General features: G+C 41.2%; 1 protein-coding gene across 5 annotated transcripts in view; it reads left to right on the top strand.

Moving 5' to 3' along the window:
- Positions 1-16,465, top strand: part of MTUS2 (microtubule associated scaffold protein 2) — a 249,282-nt gene that overhangs the window by 167,907 nt on the left and 64,910 nt on the right. For all 5 annotated transcript variants that reach the window (XM_027884594.1, XM_027884593.1, XM_027884597.1 and 2 more), the window contains exon 5: positions 14,810-14,971. In XM_027884594.1, coding sequence (XP_027740395.1) covers positions 14,810-14,971 — 162 coding nt within the window. The remainder of the gene's footprint in view (positions 1-14,809; positions 14,972-16,465) is intronic.

Genomic DNA, 16,465 nt, shown 5'->3' with positions numbered 1-16,465 from the left:
AAGATTTCTCACATTTACCAGAATTTCATGGGTGCAAATGAAAGCAGATAAACTTCATCTCACCTGCAGATAAGCTTTTTTTTCTTTACAGTATCTAATATTTACCTTTCATCCCAAGCAATTTGCAATTGATTCATCTTCATAGCTCTCTCACTAAAATAAGAGCATTGACAAAATGATGCTGAGGAGCTAGGTTGATTCTCCAGGATTTGCCTCTAACACAGATAAAGTGATGACTTACTAATCATCACATACTTTATTCCATTTTTCAGTATAAAGAAAAAGTCTTGATAACAAATAAACTGTAGTCTGAATATCTGCAGAAGATCCTTGTAACAATGACAGCAGGACACTGACTGCAGGATCATACTTCAGGATCTCTGCTTCCTTTGCTGGGAAAGAAACTGAATAAGAGTCACCATCTGAAACTTGTAGCATCTTCAGTTACGTCAAATGCATTATCTGCTGTCACTTAGGTCGCAATGAAAAGATGATGAAGATGACAAAAGATGAGTAAAGGAGCTGTGAGTTCACCTTATTTTTGGCCAGTAGTTGTAGTTCACTCTTCCAGTGAGTCCTTGTCATGAACCTGCGTCCTACGCTAACTTCCAGGCAGGACTGGAAATATGGAGTATAGGACTGGGACAGCCCGGATCATCCCTCCTTGAGGGCTGTTCGGATAATTCAAGTAGCGGACAACAACTCTTTCTCTCCCCCTTTTCTCCACCAGCATGTAAAACACTTGTGCTGACTTGTGTGACTGTCTTACTGGCTATCAAAATTACAACAGGTAAAATTAAAAGTGCCTGTATTATAGAATCACAGAATGGTTTGGTTTGGAAGAGACCTTAAAGATCATCTAGTTCCAATACCCTGCCATTGGCAGAGATGCTATCTCCTACATCAGGTTTCCCAGGGCCCCATCCAACTTAGCCTTAAGCACTTCCAGGGATGGAGCATCCACAACTTTTCTAGGCAACCTGTTCCAGTGCCTCACCACCCTCAAAGTGAAGAATTTCTATATAATATCTAATTTAAATCTGCTCTCTTTCAGTTTAATGCCATTCCCCTTTGTTCTATTGCTTCATGCCTTTGTAAAAAGTCCTTCTCCAGCTTTCTTGTAGGTCCTCTTTAGGTACTGGAAGGCTGCTCTAAGATCTTCAGGAAGCCTTCTTTTCTCCAAGAAGTTGTTCTCCAGCTTCTTCTGGGATGCAGGTGCACACTTCTCGCTCATGTCCAGCTTTTCATCCACCAGAACCTCCAAGTCTTTCTCCCCAGGGCTGCTTCCATAAGTTCTTGCCCTGTTTTCTATTTTTGATGCAGAAAAGAGTAATGTTCTTTCTTCAGAGAGCCTCATCAATATCTTCCACTCTCTCCTTCATCTGTGGGATTCAGGAAATTTGGATGGAGACAGTCCTGGGATATGGTCTTGTCTCACAGTCCTAAGGAGTTTACAAATAAGATGCACACAGTTTTAACCAGTGTTGGCCTTTTTGCAGTTGTAAAACTGTTCTGTCTCCTCTAAGAGCCTCCTTGTCTTCAGTATCAGTGCTCTAAAGCTGTGCTAATACTCGTGTGTTTAAATGTCAAGGACTAAGACTCAAATGACCTGAGATATTTGTTCATGTTTGACTGAGAGATGGAGGAGCTTTCTAAGCACTCCTTAGAGCAAAGGCACCTTTAACCTGCATGCCGTCGCAGCAGTGTAATGTGATATACTGTTCATGCCCTTTCGTAAAAACCCCAGGATATTTCTTTAAAAGGAAGATTTTGGAAATGCTCTCAGGCTACATTTAAGGTACCTGAAGGAGGTTAAAAAAAAATTACAAGTTTCTTTTACAGTAGTAGCAACAGAGATTTTTACATTACCATCTGCCTTCAGGGCCCAGGAATATAAGAGAAACACCAAGGGCATGTGATGTCCTGTCAGATTGTGCCATCATGGAGGAGGATGAAACTCTGCAGAGCCAGCAAAACAACACAGGACAGTCTCAAAGGCAGATCTGCTACTTAGACTCTCCTGAGGCCTCTGCCATTCAATAGCAGGGCTAAGAACTATCCGGCTCCTCCTCAAGAGCACGGGGGCTTTGGAGAGCTTTTCCTGCAACTCAAGTACTATGGAATCACTTGAATTACAATTTTCTGGTAGATAACAATTTGGTTGAGTATTTCTGCACTTGTACTATACATACACAGTTAATTAAATGTGCCTAAAATACAAAAGGACATTATTTGTGTTGGTATAAAACACTACAGATCATGCTTCTAACTGTACTTTGTGCCTCTTCAAAATAATTTGCACATATTCACGCCCTCACCCCACTCCCACATACACAAACCCATTAGTAACACCTGTTAATAATTTCAGGTGTCTAAAAAAAAATACTGAGATTAAAAATTGTGCAAAATGAGAAGCTGTGCTTCAATAACCCATTTACTAAATGTATGATCAAAAAGCTTTCATTTAAGTAGTGTCTTATGATTCATACCGAGGTGAAATTAATAGGATATTTCTTGTTAATCCTGCATTTCAGGTTTTCACACACCAGAAATGGGTAAGTGAATTTATCTTCAAAGGTGCTATTTAAGAAAAAGAGAAATGGCAAGGGTGCAAGTAATTATGCCTCTTTGTAACATCAGAACCTTGCTTTTTAAAAGCAATGGATTTAGAAGCATGACCTTGTCCAACAGAGCGGTGTTATCAGGTGTCCCAGCTAGGCCAGGTGCAATCCACACAATCATTTTTTCCTCTAATCCTTTCAGAGAGTTACCCACTGCTTATGGGGCTTTTAGCAGATATCACAAGCAGAGAGGCTGTTTGAAAGAATGTCGAAAGGAGATCTACCCTTGCTTCAGTTATGGCCCTCGGGGGTATCAGGGTGGTACTTTCTCATCCTTTCCCTCTCTTCCTGACTGGACACACAGCTGTGGTATGGCAGGGACAAATACATAGTGGCAGAATGTGTCTTTTGAACTATCAAATGTTTTTCCTGGGCACCTGCAATGAATCAAACTTCATATTACCTATAGGTCATTTGCAGCTTTTAAGCCATACACAGCTCATATAGTTTTGTTTGCCACATAAAGACTAGGTGGGATATACATCTCCCACTGGCATCACTGGAAGGTCTTGCTTGAGGGCAGTTTGGTGTATCCAGTGAAATACCATTCTGTTGTGCTTCTTTACACTGGTTTCCTGAGTGCTGTTGGAAAGTACAACTCCATTTCTCTTCTTCCCTCTCTATCTTTACGAAAGAGTTTGTAGCCATCCATTGTGGTCTTCTAGTCATGTGAATTTTCCCACCAAGTTTCTGTAATTCCTCTGGCATCATAACTCTCAGACTGGTCACTGAGTTCCAGTTCCTCCTGTTTGTTGCGCAGACTGTGTGTGTACTTGCCTTTGAAAATGGTTGGGGAGCATTTCTCATGTCTTTGGTAGGTGCACTCAACCAGCCTGTCTCTTATGGATATACAGGTGTTGCAGTTGTGGACCCTACTCCCCAAGTTTAAAACACAATTCATGAAGTAAGCCAATATGCTACCAAAATCCTCCTGCGTCTTCTAGGCAGGTGGATCCCTTCTCTCCTGAATAGTCTGTATTTGTTGATAAACATATTGTAATCATAGAAACCAAAGCCCTGCTGTCAATACCAGCCACAAAAACAGATATTGACCTACATGATGCATGAGCTTCTGCCTTCACCCCTATCCCAGACTGGCAGCACAGAGGACATCGCTTGGGCCGGGCCCCCTGTCCCTTCCACTTGGGCCCCCAGGGCCCTGAAGTCCTGCATGATCTTGTGCAGGTTTTGCTTAACAGTGTCTTGGGTGCCCACACGGAGAAGAAGTAGGGGACTTTTAACCAGTTGTGGCAGTCTCCCTGTGACATGCCAGATCTCGGCTCCTGGCAAGCAGCAAACTTCCCTTCACTATCTATGAGGCCAGCAGATGGGCACCTCAGTGCCTCTCAGCAGAGAGTCACCCTCTGCCAGCACTCACTGCTTCCTTCTGGCAGCTTTTAGCATGTGCTGCTCGTGCAGTTTCTCTGTGTGAATCTTGCTCATGGGTTTTGTCTGATGCCAGCCACTTGAGAGGTGTTTGCATGTCCTGCTCACGGTGCTCCTGTGGTGGCTGAACTCCCTAGGGGCCAATTCTATGTGCAGCTTCTCTGTTCCATTCTGGCTGTGCCATTATAACCCTGTGGAAATCATTTCGGCATCCTCCAGTTAAATGGCCTTACAATTTAATACCTATCAGTAGCATTTATTGTAATGAAGAGAAGCTGCTCAGTTTAATACTGCTACTGCCAGTCAGATAAATTCCAATACACAGGAGGAAATAATTTGTTCTATAAAGGCACTGTCATTTTTTAAGAAACTACATTCTCTATTTAACCTTTGTGGGTTTCAACAGAATTTTGTTTTTATATTTCATTTTGTGAAATAAATGCAGTTAAACATCTGTTTCCTGCAAAATATTATATGTCAATCTGTATAGATTACTTCAGTTCATAGAAATGTAATCATAGCTAAAACATTTTGCAAAACCTATTTAGCTGTATCACTAGGTTAAAGCATTTAGTGTTGCTAATCGTTAGATTAGTTTATTGTAAAATAATTGATTTTTGCCCAAAATAATATACTAAAGGCACTGTTTGTAGTAAGCATGAGATAAGGAAAATTTTCAACAAGTCACATAACTGAAAATTTATGCCTACTCTCTGTGGATAATGCCATTTATAATATAAGCCTGTTTTGCTCTCTCTGTGTTTCTCTCCCAGGTGTTTTTGAATAGCAGTTTTATATCCAGGCTCCTCATAACTGACAATATTTGTTAAAAAAACCTAGTTTGATCAAACAGGTTAAGATGCTTTGTGAGGAAAACACTTAATCAGCAGAATTCTATGAGCCAAGCTTATTTTTGGAGCCCTAAAATACAGTATAGCCAGCACAAGGGGAAAAAATAAAACTTTACACTGAAAGATGTTTCCTGAATGTTGAAACTCTAGACTACATGAAAGTTTCTGTCAGATTTTTATTTTGCTATAGATTTTTTTTTCTGTATGACACCTAAAATAGCCACAAAACACAGATCTAGACAGCAGTCAGTCCAGAGCAGAACTGTACATGTTGTGCATTACTTACACAGGAGTTTGTGAAAGTAAAGTGGGACTAGCAGGTTCTCAAGTGCATTTTCTCTTGAACAATATGTTGTCCAAGAGGAGGAACATGATCTGAGCACAGCAAATAGCTGCTTTGAACAGCTTAGAAGACTCTCTGCCTGTATCCAAAACACATCTTTGGTGCATATCACCACCTTTCTCCTCCAGCCAAAGCACTGTTCAGCATTCATTACAGGCTCTACTCAGGTGCTTGCATCCTTCGTACTCTGAAATAGAGGCATCTGTGGGTTTGAAACTCCTTCAGGGCTGAGATGACGATTAAGAATAAGTAGTGTGAGTTAAATTTGAATGTGAAATGAAATAAGATTCAAGTTTCTAAGCAGCTTCAGGAATCTGTACCTCATATAAAGGGCACTTAACTAGTGGCTAACTGGGAACTTCCTAAGGCTCTTCCATTCCGTGAGGTTTCAGTATGACACTTGCCCTCGTTAACACATACTGCATGTTCTGGAGCCATTGTTATGCCAAGGAAGGAGTGAGACACAGTTACTAGCTCTTTGATCTAGCACAATTCCATGTACCCTGTAGCACCCATGTTGTTGTGGTTTGGCAGAGAAGGAGAAAGACTGAATGCTACCAGACCTTAAGCATTGATAATTGTTAGGGTATTAGTTAACCTCTCCTAGTCTGGTGAGCTGTGGCAACCAGTGTGGATTGCTAAAGGTGATGGAAATTCATTACCACAATTGGAATGTCATAACATATACCTTTAAGTGTAAAAAATATAGCACTCCAAGCCAGCATTCAAGCAAATTAAAAGCAACAATTCCAGGAAAGAGGCATTTACTGATGATAAAATGCTGTAAGTGTCAACAGATGTCATTCCTTATAATAAGGCATGTGGCTCTAATTTGGCACTTCTTGACATCGGGAGGAACCTCTTGCAGAGCAGATGTCTCTTCTAATCCTATCTTTCATGAGTACCTGTTGCCCTCTATGCCAGTTCAGAAGCAGGCTCAGTGCCATTAGAGCAGATGGTCATGAGCACAAGTCATGTTGCAAAGCTGGTGCTTCAGGAAGTGTGGGTGCTGGGACTGAAGGACTACCCAGGAATATCAAAACCTTCCTACCCAGGAAAATTCCCCCCTAGGTATGTTGATACATGCCATTAATGCTTTAGTGGTAGTAGAAAAATGATGTTATCCATATCTTCTTTCTGGTTATTTTAGCTTTTGGCCAACCTCTTGTAATCCCAGGGGTCATTCTGACAGCTGAGGACATTGGGTCATATATTTGTCTTTGGTAAAAATGCCATCAGTGCTCAGTGTTACTTTGAGAGCATTACAGTGCCTGGGAATGATTGTGGTGTGGAAGAGTACCCTGCTGGGCAACAAGGGGGAGAAGTGGCCCTTGGACCTGTATTCATTCGTCTCCTGTGTAAGACAGTGCATGACCGTGCCAAATACCTCAAGTAAATCTGCTCCTGTTTTACTTCTTTGTTTAGTACAGAGTATTTTGCCTAGAACACTCATCGTAAATCTGGCTTTTCTTGCATTGAAGGCAACATCTTAGTTACCCTCACTGGGAATAAAATATAGTTTTTCTTACAAATTCAGCCTTCAGTAACAGTTCCTTTCAGTAAATTTACTGAACATGGGATTTAAAAAAATCTGTTGCTTGGATATAGCTACTCATTTTCTCTCCCAAAATGAACTTACTGAGGGGAGGTTATGTTCTTCTTAACTTGTGTCAGCAAGTAGAGCTTCCAAAACACTATGAGGACTTTCTTGCCTTCAAGTGTACCTCAGGCTTTAAGAACCAACCCTTGCTACAACTAAGTGATAGACTTCAGTAATTAAACAGTAAGATCAGCTTATTCTGATCTGATCTGTTAGAAATGTTGATTCATATGTCAAGGAGAAGCTTACAGCAGGTATGTTTCTCTCTTCTACATTAGAGAAGCAAGTATTTCTCCAGTATGGCATCCTACTGCCTCGGCTCCTCAGAGTACCACAAGACACTTCAGTGGAGTATTCATGACATGAGATGTTTCTTGTCATTGTGACCAGAGTCATACACTGAATGAAGAAAGCTTGTAGGGGAGATTTGGTCATGAATGACCTTTGATGATTCAGCTCCAACTAGTGCCAGGAGATTGCCCTTTCGGAAGGTGGATACACAGTGATGTCTGAGGCCCATTTTAAAATGTCTGTGCAATCCAGGTACCTTTGGAAAAGTTTCAACAACCTTATGTTATCCTTTCTGACAAATACTACAAATGATCAGCAAAATACTGTGCTGTCTTCACTTTATGCCCTAAGGGACTTTGATTAGCCAGCTATGCAAAAGCGCTCAGATAGCCAAGCAGCTGTACAGTCCACCAGTGGTAGGCAAAGCTACCACCAACATATGGTGCAATTTCATTACATAATAAAATGCTCATCTTTCCCAATAAAGATGTAAATTTCACCAGAAACCCAAATAAAACAGGTTATGTGATTCAAAAGTCTAGCATAGTCAGCAAGTTGTCTGCAACTCCCAATAACACATACAGAAATTTTACTTTGTGGTGAAATTTTCACCTCGCACAATGAGGCTTGTAACAATTCAGTAAGGAGCAGCATGTAACTCCACTCAAGTAAGAAATGCATTTAGCCAGATCCAAAAATCTTTATTGTAGTTGGTGATATGAAATGTAGTTGGTGATATGAAATGAATTAGTTAGTATTGATACAAGCAGGATTATCAGCAGAAGGCTGCGTTTCTACTATCTGTCATGTATGAAAGACACTGAAGATGGTGTCTGTGCCACAAAAATTAATTGAGGTTTCAAAAACTCAATGTCATCAAAAACAGTCAAACATATAGGAAGGAGCTTTACTTCCACTTCACAGAGACAAAACATCTCCACTTTTCTTAAACCCACTCCACTGTAGGTCAGGCTAGACTGAATGACCTCCTTTGCCAGTGGTTGAGAGCATACATGGCCCAGCTCAGTGGATGCTTCTTGGCTGCAAGTCCAGCTGTGCTGGTGAGCAAGGGAGAGCCTGGAAGCCAGGCTAAGCCCAGTCTCCTGGTCCCTCACCCAATTCTTCTCAGTGTGGCTGTAGTTTGGGCTGCTCTAATCCTCTCAAGAGAAGCTGTTATGATTAGACTGGGTGGTGGCAGGGTGAGCCAGTCCACACCACTTGGCCAGCTTTTATTTACCAGCACAGATACAGCCTGGTGAAGCCTCAAATAAAAGCCATATCTGCAAGGGCATCCTGCTGTGGGTAGGGTTACTGGTGCTGCCCTGGCAGCACAACTGCCACCTGAGTTAGGAAAGCACAGCCTGAAGAAGTGATGCTTCCCTCTGTCCTGACAGAAATACCACCTCTGTGTTTTGCTTGCCTGGATCAGCTGCAAGCGCAGGATACAGCCTCTGGCTGCAGAAGCAGTCGTGGATAGCTGGAGGTGAAGGAGGAGCCTGCCAGTGGATTTGCACAGACATGCTTTTGCAGCTTTTCTGGTGATGGTCAGTTTTGCATAGTTCCCACCCTTCAGGTGCCCAACAGCTTTCTGCATGGCCAGATCCGGGGGGCCAAAACCATCTGACAGCAGGTGTCATAGGAGAAAGGTGCTTGCATTTAGGATTGGAGGCCATGGGGAGAAGTATGGACATGCAGCGATCTCTTACAAATGTAAGTGATAGTGTACAAAAGCCATTACTGATCACACAGCTGTCATTAATCATCAGTAATGGCTTCAAACTCTCTCCCTAGCAACAAAGGGGCTGTCTCAGAGGTAGTCATGGGCAGCGCAGAGAACCGAAGCTATCTAAAACCCTGAGAGTTGGCTCCTGTGCTGATAGGCACTGCAGATTTGGCTCCTTATTTTGGGTGAAATTATTAACCCAAAAATTCAAAATTCAGTTTTCATTTTTGAATGTTTAGACTTCTGAAAAATCAGCTTTTATAAAGCTGTGTGATCAGGCAAAACCTCCTCTAAATAAGCATTTTACAGGGGATTATTGCTCAAACACTTTTTGTCTGACCCAAAAAAAATGCAATGGGAAAAAATACTTTGAGCTAAGTAAGTTAGGCACAAGTATTGTGTGGACATCAGTCCTCAAGCCTCTTCTTGTTCTGGATTGGAAAGAAATCTGTCATCAGCTGGTCCCTGATCTCTTGCACATTTGGCCTATCGTATTAAGAAATACAAGACATTGGCTCTCTGCAAAGGAAAAAAATCTGATCAGCCAGCTAGTAATCTTATGTACCATCATAACATCTTAATAGCATGGTAAGCCCTCAGGACTAATGATCACACTGTACCACTTGGTCAACAGCTTTGTTTCTGCTTGAGCTACAGAGCTGTATGTTCAAGTGTGTCTCTTGAAAATTACACTCTGAAGTGTTATATTGAAATAAGCTGTGTTGAACTTCAAAGCAGTAACCCCTAAAACAGTGAAATAAAAATCTCAGTTGACAGCTTGCATATCTTGCAATCATTCTATAAAAATTACTTACCATTTCACAAATAATAATCAGAAATAAAGAATAGACATTAATTGAAAGATGGGCAAACGTTCCAACTTAGTGAAAAGTGTGTCTTTCTGGTTTTGTTTTTAAACGTCACCTTATTATTCACAGTGGTTTAGTTATTTTCCTTATCAGATCATTCCCCATGGCAGTGATTTTAAATTTCACTTTGTCCTTGTACTTGTGCTTGAAAACTGGGGCACAAAAGTGCAACCTAGTAAAACCCAGGGGAATAATACATCCCAGTGTTTTGCAGATAGAAAAAAAGTCCTCATTCATTATCAAGTTTTCCTGCTCGCTTCTCTGTCTCTGCTTTTTCCTTGCTGCGTGAGTTTGGAAAGTGGCTCAACTCCTTTTGTAAAGCATCTTGACTTCTGTGACTGGAAAATTCTTTAGAAATGCCAAGTGGGATCACTGATGCAACAGCTTCATGCAATACCTTCATTGTCATTAACTTGGCATCAAGAAGTGTCCAAGGATCTGTTACATGGAAAGGCCTTCCTATAACCCTGGCTAAGTGTTTGTCCTTCAGTGAACATACACGATGCCAGGATGTTCCCAGGGTCTTGGGTATGATTACAGCTGTGTGATTACAGCTACCACCAGCACAGTGAATGCTTGACCTGCTGTGCAGAGCTGGAAACTCACTCTGTGTCGATAGGCTTCACACAGCAGCCCACAAGACAGGGAACTGCAGAAGCTACAATACTCTTCTGCGGTTTGTCAGCAAAACAGCAGCACCCATAGGTGTTGTCAAACAAGCTACTTTTCTAGAAAGGATCTAGTTCTCCAGCAAAAGGAGACTTTATTGCCCTTGACTGCAGACAGAGGAATCTGTAGCTGTGCAGCTCCAGAACACAGCTCTTTCTGTCGCTGTCTCCTCTCAGATCTGCCACAAACATGGCCTAATTAGTTTCTCATCGAATGCAGAATTCTTCCCACCCATGTTCCTGATGGGAATTATTTGTAAATAATTTCGGAAAGGTATCACATACAAGAGACATCAACTCCTAGTGACATATACAAGAGAGCCTTCCTTTTCTGAGGGTGAGGAACCCCCGATGCAAGCTGTGGTAGGGCAGGGCCAGAAGGTGAAGAGAACAGTGGCAGATATGCAGAGAGGGTGATTCAAAGCCATCTGGGAGCCAGTGGAATTTTGGTCACGGTTTCCTTTGAACACACAGCCTACAATGAGTTCCCAGCCCTGAATTCTGCATGTCTACTGGCATAAGAGTGTAGGGGAAGAGTGGCTGCAGCTGGGACTCTACAAAGTAACTGCAACTCTTCAAACAACTATTCTTCTTTTCTGTATTTTTTTTCACAAGCAGAAAAGTAGGATTCCTTGGGGCTCATAGTGAGGAGATGATAAAAGTGAGGCTGAAGGCCTTTAGCTCCAGCAGATTGTTGATAGTCTATTAAACACTGCTGCAAAGTCAGCAGTGCTGCTTCTTATAGAGCACAGAGTCTGCAAAAATACAGGGACTTTTTATGTAGAAGCCCCCAGATGATTTGCCAGGTGCTTCAAAGGCAAGCAAGGAGTCTCCCCTGGTTTAGATAGAATGCCAGAGTAGAGGAGTAGGAGGGAAGAGGTGCTATACAACCAAGGATGTGATCACCTGGAAACTGTTCACCCACTGCACATCTGGTGTTTCTGTACAGACTTTTACTGAAAAGTAAGAGCTGGGATTATGGGAGGGCAAATGCTACTGACTCACCTGCTGTGGGTAATAGTGGAAGGCATTATCCCCTGACAGACTGACAAATACCATCAGATGAAAAATTGTTCTGATTTTCCTACAAATTGAGTCGTTGAAATAAGGGAAAAACTTTATTTTCTTCTTAGATCATGAGGAATATGTATTCTTCTAGAACTTTAGTTATTCTTTAAATGCAATTTGAAAAGAAATATGTAATCTAGCACCATATGTAGCGAGGTGGAACTTGCCTTCCCCTGCTCCTGGGGAACTAGAAGCTGTCCCAGTGATATCCATGTAATCGGCAACCATTTGGTTTTGTGACATATTATGCACACATACGTTGTTTTATCCCACTGTCTCTTTCCAAACTCCATCTTTGAGTGAAGAGCAAAATGGGAGATACTATATTGACCTTATCTCAGCAAATCCTGGTTATAGGGATATTGCTGTTGTGATGAGTTGCCCTTGTTTGGCTGCCAGACAACTCACCCTGTCAGTCTCACTATCTCACCTCCTCTACAAGACAAGAAAGAAAATAAAGTGAATATGTTCATGGGTAAAGACAGGGAGATCACTTAACAACTGCTGTCACAGGCAAAACAGACTTGACTTGGAAAAATTATTTAGTATATTTCCAATTGAAATAGAACTGAATTGTGAGGGGGAAAAAAAAAAAAAAAGACAAAAGCCCCCCCAAACCCTAAGATAGGTTTCCCACACCCCTTTTTCCCAGTCTTGGCTTTACTTCTTCCTTCTCTACTTCCCCATCCCACATTCCCATCAAACAATGGGAGGAGAACAGGGGTTGCAGTCAGTCCGCAAAAGTTCCTCTCTGCCATTTCTTCCATCTCACACTTCTCCCTACTTCTGCATGGGTCTTTACCCAGGGCTTCAATCCTTCAGGATAAACCTGCTCCAGTGTGGTTCTCATCTCCTAAGGCCACAGCCTCTGCCAGGAACTTGCTCCTGTGAGGGCTCTCCACAGATGTAGCTTCCTTTGGGCCATGTCCACCTGTTCCAGTGTGGGGTCCTTCATGGACTGCCGTGTGGATATCTACTCCACCGTGGTCCTTTCCAGCAGCATTTTACTCTTTCTTAAGCACATTCTCCCAGCAGTGCCTCCTTTCTGGCTGATGGGCCAGGCTCCACCCTGTGATGGGTCCATTGCTGGAAGCATCCACGCCTGATCTAGGACTGCCCTGTCCTCCCCTGATGCAGGCTGCCCCTGCGGCCTCAGGACACCCAGTACAGCAATGCAGCTTGTCTCCCTGAGTCCATTTCTTAATAAAGATCAAAAGCTGTATCACTTTTTTTCTTTGCTTTGTTTCCCCAGAGGTGTGTGTCCAGCCACAGCACAAGCTGTGTGACCTGCTCTCTCCAGGCACTGGCACTTCTGATCCAGGCATGCGATGAGGCCATGTTTGTCAACTTTCTCACTCACTCATTTATATAATTAGGAGACCTCTTATGCCATGTTTCAGACAGAGAAAATGTTTGTAGCTGGCAGCACTTCAGCTTCAATACCTAGAAAAGATTTTTAATTTTTTTTTTAATAAAATATTATGTAACTCACCTGGCCATTGTTCTTCAATGCAGGAATCGCTTCTGTTCAGTCAGATTTGTGAGTTTAAACTTCTCCATATAATACATTTCACAATTGAGAATAAAGGGCTTACATTAAGGAGGACTTGAACAGCATTGCTCTGCAAATAAAAAGAAAAATTTCCTCTTCGAGGTTAGTGCTTCTACAGCTGAAACTTTTAAACAAATCACTGAAGAATGAAAAAAAATTTATATGAGTGGTGCTACCCAAAGTTACTGGGTGAGCATATATATGAGACCACTTCAGGAATAATTTCAGGAGTGTGATGCAAACAGCCTGAGGTAGCCACACATACTGCAGCATCCTCCTGACACCTGGTAGAAGAGATGTCCTCGTGCACAGCTGCAGAGGAGACTGAGTTAGGCTGGGCCAGATTTTCTGCTGATGTGACTACTGAAGTCAGCAGTGTTTTGTTAGTGGATAATTCAGCACATGATCTTAAAAGTTTGTTACACAGGTTAAAAATCCATATAGTTTGGATATAAAACAATGATCTGATGTGCTGAGGGGTGATTATGTGCACAGCAGTGTGAAGGTGACAAATGCTTCAGGTCTTTCTGTTCCTGCGTAGAGTACACTACACTGTTTTGTTTGAATTTTTATTGTAGCTTGACAAAGGTCAAATATATTTGTAGAAGTCCATTTATACTTCAGATACACACTTTAAATTAAGATTACATGCAATAGCCTTAAAGACACAGCAAAACTTACAGCTGTTTTTTCAGATCCAAAAGGTATATTCTTTCTTGTCAGAAAAGAGGATTTTCTTTTACAACCTGAATTTTTTTTTTCTAGTAAATTTTCAGTAAGAAAGCAAAAAATGGAATCCCTCCCATACTTGCACACATTCAGGAAGCCTTTATCTTAAAAATACTGGAGACTTGGACTTGCCAATTATTAAAATCATACTATCATTTTCCTGCAGGCAGTACCTAAGCAATATCATATTGCATCTTAATAAAACAATTGAAATAAGAATTATACCCTTTTCTAAAAACCTTGTATTTTTTTTCTCGCTATTTCCACTCGTTTTTTCAAACAAAATGTTTATCTGCAAATGTTCAAGTCCAGATCTGCTGTAATCTTCTGCTCCTCTTAGATCTTGTAGACAGATAGATAAAGAAGACATTCTAACTTCACCTTTCTCAAATGTTAAGAAAAGATTGTTTTCCTTATGTCTACAAAGTACCTAGGATGCCATTATTCCCTAGATTGCAAATCCTGGAGGAAACCAAACCTATTAAAAGTTTTGAAAGAGGTCAATATAAGGTGGAAACCTTGGCAATCTAAGATTTGTTATGAGAATATGATTGAGGCAGATGTGAGAGTTAAGGCAGAATTTTTCATTTGTTTTTCATCTTATTATTCAAACGTCTGAATGTGATCTGAGGGACTCTTAATGGGAAATCCTACCTGGGCAGAAAATTTGGAGCTTTGCACCACTGAGCACTGATATTCTCCTTTGTTCTGGCAACCAATAGCTCCCAAATGTTAGGGTGAATGTGTAGGTTTGCTCCTCTAGCTGCTCCAAAGCCATAAGCAACTCCTCCACACAGATATATAGAATTTCCTTGTTTTCTTTTTGAGCCTTGTACCCGTATACCTTCATGGAGCTAGACTAAAAGCAGGTCTGAAGTTCCTGTTGGAATCAGACTCCAACAGTTGCCAAGAGTCTAAAGTAAGTTGTTGGGAACTCTTTATTTGTGCCTAAATATTTATATTGGACAAAGTCTGTGTAACTTAGCCCAAGTGGCAGTGAGAATATGTTATTGTAGATTATAATTGCTGGTAGATGTTCCATCTGTATGCCACAGTTCACATACATTTTTTATGGACTTATAATTAGTGCACTTTTGGTCTCCTGCAGGTTCCAGCTGTGGAAATGAAGATCAAGCCACCCCTAAGGCATCTGCACCTTCTAAAGATGCTCCCAAGGGGAGCAGCAAGAGCACGACCCAGGCGTCAAGCAGCACAGCGACTCCCCGCAGGAGCTTACTTCAAGCACCAAAAACTGCCACAGCACCTGCTGGTAAGCGCTCCAAACTTAAAAAACCACCTATGTTAGGTGAAGAAATGCAGAAACCTTATTACGATGCTATTTTACTGCTTGCTCAGTTAATTTTCTTGCCATTCTTGGGCACATTGCCAGTGTGCTGATTTGAACTCTGTTTACTGTGGTCTCTTTGAAACACAGCTGCAATCTCATTTTGTGAACTGTGTCTGGAGCTGAAGGCATATAATGTCCCTAACTACACATGCCAGAGATTTAGTGTATATTTTATTGTATATATTTTTGGAAACATTGCATTGCTTTAGAGACCAAACCATAGTTTATTGCTAGGTATGTTTGCAAGGATGAGAATACTCTCTGACCTCTAGGCTTTAGCAATCTCCGGTATGTTCACTCAGAGAGGCAGAAGGAGGCAAGCAAATAAAGCAAAAAAAGCCCTAGTCTTGATTCCAAATTGTTTCCTTACCTAAAACTTCCTTCTGATCAATCCAGTTATGTCTCAAATACCAGTTCCATCAAGTTCAAATTAGATCTAACAGTTTAGACTCCATAATAAATAATTTTGTGTAAGTCACGAGCCCTATCCAGTCTGGCTCTTATTCAAAAGTCTTTCATCTCTATATAAGTTCCATTGGACTTGATAACACACTGCAAATGGAGCTGGGAAGAAAATATCAGTACAAAATATGACTTAAAGAAGACTTTATGAATTACTTTTTCTGGTCACCCAGTTTCAAGTTTGTTGTGGTGGTTTGACCTTGTCTGGATACCAGGTGCTCACCAAACCAGCTCTATCACTCTCCCTCCTCAACTGGACAGGGAGAAATAAGTACAATAGAAGGCTTCTGGATCAAGATAAGGGCAGAGAGATAACTCAGCAAATACCATGTCATAAACTTGTCTGTTTTATTCTGTAAGGAAACTAAACATAAAAGTAGTGTTACCTGTCTGTGTTATGCAAACAGTCAGACAGAGTTCCTGCAAAGGGACAGCTGGCAAGTTTAGAATGTTGTTATTATACATGACAGACAGAAACAAAAGAAACTATATTAGTCCAATGCCCTGGTTTAATTTTTTATTAAACCTATCTAGCCAAGGTAGCAGCAGATGTGTCAGGGGCATGTCATGATTTATTTTTTTATTACAACAGTGTAATGGTTCCTCACAATGCTAAGGATCTAATGGGAATAAAGGTTAAAATAAATCAAAGCAATGATAAAGACAAGGGTCTTCTAGCAGTCTAATCTTGCCTATATTGCAATAGTATATGAACACCGGGTGTAGATCCCAGTGTGATAGAGAGCCCTACAGAATGTAAAATCTTCTGGTTAAGTATCCTTTGGACAGTTTTGCACATCCTTTAAATGATGAAGCACAAAACCATCCTTTTAAAATTGAACTCTTCATTAAATTGTTAGGAAGATGCTACAGATCAAATGAAGCAAGTAGAGAAAGGTCAGTGTGATGGTTTTAGTCTAGGCCTTCCTTGGTGACCAGTTTGTAACCAAGGAA

The sequence above is a fragment of the Empidonax traillii genome, unplaced genomic scaffold (genome assembly GCF_003031625.1).
Source record: "Empidonax traillii isolate 1590-97213 ecotype Southwest subspecies unplaced genomic scaffold, ASM303162v1 scaffold149:size904812, whole genome shotgun sequence".
Classification (NCBI taxonomy): domain Eukaryota; kingdom Metazoa; phylum Chordata; class Aves; order Passeriformes; family Tyrannidae; genus Empidonax; species Empidonax traillii.
Note: the sequence above shows the minus strand (reverse complement) of the source record. Positions and strands in the feature narration are given on the sequence as shown.